Below are 5,188 nucleotides of genomic sequence, written 5' to 3' on the forward strand. Positions count from 1 at the left end.
TTCCCCACACAGAAAACTTTTTGTTTTCTTTATTATTATTATTATACTTTAAGTTCTGGGGTACATGTGCAAAATGTGCAGGATTGTTACACAGGTATACATGTGCCATGGTGGTTTGCTGCACCCATCAACCCATCATCTACATTAGGTATTTTTCCTAATGCTCTCCCTCCCCTAGACCCCTACCCCCTGACAGGCCCCGGTGTGTGATGTTCCCCTCCCTGTGTCCCTGTGTTCTCATTGTTCAACATCTATTTATGAGTGAGAACATGCAGTGTTTGGTTTTCTGTTCCTGTGTTAATTTGCTGAGAATGATGGTTTCCAGCTTCACCCATGTTCTGCAAAGGACATTATCTCATCCTTATTTATGGCTGCATAGTATTCCATAGTGCATATGTGCCACATTTTTTAATCCAGTCCATCATTGATGGGCATTTGGGTTGGTTCCAAGTCCTTGCTATTGTGAACAGTGCTGCAGTAAACATACATGTGCATGTGTCTTTATAATAGAATGTTGTATAATCCTTTGGGTATATACCCAGTAATGGGAATGCTGCGTCAAATGGTATTTCTGTTTCTAGATCCATGAGGCATCGCCACACTGTCTTCCACAATGGTCGAACTGATTTATACTCCCCAACAGTGTAAAAGCGTTCCTATTTCTCCACATCCTCTGCAGCATCTGTTGTCTCTTGATTTTTTAATGATCGCCATTCTTGGGATCATTCTTAAAGAGGCAGTTTATTCTGAAGCAGCTGCACTAAACCAGGGACAATTTTTGCTTTATCATGTCTGAGAAAAAACAGCGGGCCTCGGCAAGTAGCCAAAGCAGTGGACGAAGGATGTGAACACGGTCTTCCGTATTTGATTGTATTGTTCTCTGTTTACATCAGGAACGTCTTCAAGCGTTTAAGAAGCAGATGGCTCTGTTGCTTTGCATGCACCTCTGTGAGCCGTCCTGACAGCCCTGTAGTGATTTCTGAAACAGTGAATGTGAATGTGGTGCTCATTTCTCTTCACTTACAGGTGCTGTGCAAGTCCAAGAATGTTATCCTGAGGGAATGCTTCCTGCTGGCTGAGCTAGAAAACCGGAGGAGGCCCCCAACAGTGAGTGGGGAAAATGCCCATGCAAAATTGGAAAGGGAACAAAAATTCCCCAGAGGGTGAGATGACCACCGGCTACCTACACTGTTTAAGCCGCCTTCCTCTTTTCTGGAAGTGTTATTCTCTAACAGATTCTACTAAATGTATCCACCTGTAATCTCACACCTGGAATCCCAGCACTTTTGGAGGCTGAGGTAGGAGGATCATTTGAGGCCAGGAGTTCAAGACCAGACTGGGCCACATAATTAGACCCTGTCTCTACAATAAAAATTAAAACAAATCAGTGAGACAAAATTTGGGTACATTAGGGCCGAGCGCGGTGGCTCACGCCTGTAATCCCAGCACTTTGGGAGGCTGAGGCAGGTAGATCACAAGGTCAGGAGATCGAGACCAGCCTGGCCAACATGGCAAAACCCCATCTCTACTAAAAATATAAAAAGTATCTGGGCATGATGGCAGGCACCTGTAATCCCAGCCACTTGGGAGGCTGAGGAAATAGAATCTCTTGAACCTGGGAAGCAGAGGTTGCAATGAACCAAGATTGTGCCACTGCACTCCAGCATGGCAACAGAGTGAGACTCCATCTAGGGGAAAAAAAAAAAACAAACAACAAAACTTGGGTGCATTAATAACATAAAGAAAGAAAAAATAAATTAGCGAGGTGCAGTGGTGTGCATCTATAGTCCCAGCTATTTTGGGAGGCTGAGGCAGGAGGATCCCTTGAACCCAGGAGTCTGAAGTTACAGTGAGCCACGATTATGCCACTGCACTCCAGACTAGGTGGCAGAGCAAGATCCTGTCTCTTAAAAAATCACTTGGAACATGGCTTATGATATATATATGAACTTCGAATGTGATATTCATGTTCCAGGTTTAGTGCCAGTTTGTTCGCTTGTAGCCATTCATTGAGCAGCACCTACTATGTGTACGTGGCAGGCACTGTGCCAGGTACAGAGTTGTAGCAATAACAAGCCAGATGAGGTCCCTGCCCTCAAGGGACTTACGAGCTAGTGGGAGAGGGTATAGGAAAATACCATCAAATAAAGAAAGAACTTGGGCCGGGCGTGGTGGCTCACACCTATAATCCCAGCACTTTGGGAGGCTGAGGCAGGTGGATCACAAGGTCAGGAATCCAAGACAAGCCTGGCCAAGATGGTGAAACCCCATGTCTACTAAAAATACAGAAATTAGGCAAGGCTGGTGGCAGGTGCCTGTAATCCCAGCCACTTGGGAGGCTGAGGCAGAGAACTGCTTGAACCGGGAGGTAGAGGTTGCAGTGAGCCAAGATTGTGCCACTGCACTCCAACCTGGGCGAGAGAGCGAGACTCAGTCTCAAAAAAGAAAGAAAGAAAGTTAGAAAGAACTTATAATAATGCCAGCATCATGAAGGATGCATGTCAACAAAGAAACACAAAGGAAGGTGGCAGAGGGCGATAGGCCCGGGGCAGCACTGGTTCCTGCTGGGTGCTCACCACGTCTTTGCCAAGCAAGTGACGCATCCTAGATAGATAGATGCTTGTCCAGCTTCCACGTGACCAGACCAAGCTTGGGTTCCTCAGGTCAGGACATCCAAAGCCACCTCTCAGTGGGCCAAATGGCCACTAGGAGGACAACTTGTCGCTAGTTCGGCTCTACAGGGCTGGTACCTTGAGCCCTGGCCAGCCTTCTCTGTATTCACTGGAAGCAGCAGTGTCTCCTCGGCTCCTTCTCTCTCTCTCTGCAGGTGGGGACTCAGTTTAAAAACAGTCTGAGCAGCCTTCTAGAAATTCTCATCTCTAAGGAGCCCTCATACATCCGTTGCATCAAGCCCAATGACAGGAAAGAACCCAGTGAGTTATGAATCGCTGTGAACTGGGCTTAGGGAAAGGAGGCTGGGAGGCAAAGTGAGGTGGCAGTTGGGATCTTAAACACCACCACCAGCTCGCTTGATGTCCTCTAGATGTGAATCATTTTCCTTTCTAAATTATAGAAGTTGCCGGGCGCTACAGGCTCACACCTGTAATCCCAGCATTTTAGGAGGTTGAGGCAGGTGGAGCATTTGAGCCCAGGAATTGGAGAGCAGCGTGAGCAACATGGCAAAACTCCATCTCTACAAAGAGTACAAAAATTAGCCAGGCATGGTGGCATGTCTCTACTAAAAATACAAAAACTAGCTGGGTGTAGTGGCACATGCCTATATTCCTGTCAAGTTGGGAGGCTGAGATGGGGGGATCAATTGAGCCCAGGAGTTCAAGGCTGCAGTGAGCCATGATCATGCCACTGCACTCCAGTGTGGATGACAGAGTGAGACCCTATCTCAAAAAATAATAATAATAGAAAGTAAGTGAATTCCTTTGGTGGTTCAGAGTGAGCATTGCTCAGAGCTTGGTCAGTTTCAGGAGCAACATAGCTGAGCCAGGGAGGTGTCAGAGGGAAGGGGAGTCAGCGTTGCTCTTTTCCAGCCAGGGAACAGTCTTCCAAAATGATCCATGACTTGGGGAGTTTCTAAGCTCTTGCCATGGTCTATAATGAAGTCGTACCATCAGAGGCTCACAGAGGCCAGGCAGGAAAAGCAAATGAGTGAGGCAGGCAGGTTGTAAGGCAATAGGGAGTGGAGGGGACTGTGGCAAACTGGAAAAGGCATGTTCTGTCTAAAGGGGCAGCAGCGCTACTCCTCTCCTGCCAGCTGTTGCCATGTGGGACTCTGGGCCCACAGTGGCCAGATCTCGACTTTTCAAAGGAACCAGAAATTTAATTTTTTCCTATAATATTCCACCATTTAAAAAACACAATTGGGCTGGGCGTGGTGGCTCATGCCTGTAATCCCAGCATTTTGGGAGGCCGAGGCAGGTGGATCACCTGAGGTCAGGAGTTCGAGACCAGCCTGGCCAACATGGTGAAAACTTGTCTCTACTAAAAATACAAAATTAGCCAGGCACAGTGGCACGCACCGGTATAGATACTCAGGAGGCTGAGGCAGGAGAATCACTTGAACCCAGGAGATGGAGGTCGCAGTGAGCTGAGATTATGCCACTGCACTCCAGCCTGGGTGACAAGAGTGAAACCTGTCTCAAACAAAACAAAACACAATTAAGGCCTCATGAAACGTGTCTAGGGCCGGACCCAACACACCAGACTTCAGCTTGCAGCCTGTGATCTGTTTTGTTGAAATGAAGCCATGGGGTCTTCTCCTGTCATTCTCTCTTCGGTTTCTTCAAAGGCAAATTTGATGACTTCCTCATAAGGCATCAGATCAAATACCTGGGGCTGATGGAGCACCTGCGGGTGAGACGGGCTGGCTTTGCGTACCGGAGGAAATACGAGCATTTCTTGCAAAGGTAAAATGTATTTTATTGATCTGAAGCCAGTAGTCATGTGCCTACTATGTGAGAATCTCTGGGGTTTGATGATAAATAAAATGGCATCCCTTAGGAAGCTCAGTTGGATTCTCTCTCTCTTTTTTTTTAAACGGAGTCTCATTCTGTTGCCCAGGCTGGAGTGCAGCCACGCAACGTCAGCTCACTGCAACCTCCACCTCCCGGGTTCAAGTGATTCTCTTGCCTCAGCCTCCTGAGTAGCTGGGATTACAAGCACCCACCACCATACCTGGCTAATTTTTGTATTTTTAGTAGAGATACAGTTTCACCATGTTGGTCAGGCTGGTCTCAAACTCCTGACCTCAGGTGATTCACCTACCTTGGCCTCCCAAAGTGCTGGGATTACAGGCGTGAGCCAACGCACCCGGCTCAGTTTCATTCTTAACTTCTGTAGTTATGACAGGTAAAAACGCCAACATTTGGGAGAATATAAAAACCCAACTCCGGGTGTGGTGGCTCATGCCTGTAATCCCAGCATTTTTGGAGGCCTAGGTGGGAGGATTGCTTGAGGCCAGGAGTTTGAAACCAGCCTGGGCAACACGGCAAAACCCAATCTCTACAAAACCAACAAACCAACAAATTAGCTGGGTGTGGTGGTGCATACCTATAGTCCCCGCTTCTCAGAAGGCTGATGTGGGAGGATCACCTGAGCCTGGGAGGTTGAGGCTGCAGTGAACTTGAGACTGTGCCACTGCACTCCAGCCTGGGTGACAGAATGAGACCCTGTC

General features: G+C 47.6%; 1 protein-coding gene across 1 annotated transcript in view; it reads left to right on the forward strand.

Annotated features, from left to right (window-relative positions):
- Positions 1-5,188, forward strand: part of MYO1H (myosin IH) — a 62,937-nt gene that overhangs the window by 36,106 nt on the left and 21,643 nt on the right. The window contains exons 16-18 of the mRNA XM_017541604.2: positions 1,027-1,107; positions 2,828-2,933; positions 4,304-4,421. Of these exons, the coding sequence (XP_017397093.1) occupies positions 1,027-1,107; positions 2,828-2,933; positions 4,304-4,421 (305 nt within the window). The remainder of the gene's footprint in view (positions 1-1,026; positions 1,108-2,827; positions 2,934-4,303; positions 4,422-5,188) is intronic.

Source organism: Cebus imitator, unplaced genomic scaffold (genome assembly GCF_001604975.1).
Source record: "Cebus imitator isolate Cc_AM_T3 unplaced genomic scaffold, Cebus_imitator-1.0 Scaffold8, whole genome shotgun sequence".
Taxonomy (NCBI): Eukaryota; Metazoa; Chordata; class Mammalia; order Primates; family Cebidae; genus Cebus; species Cebus imitator.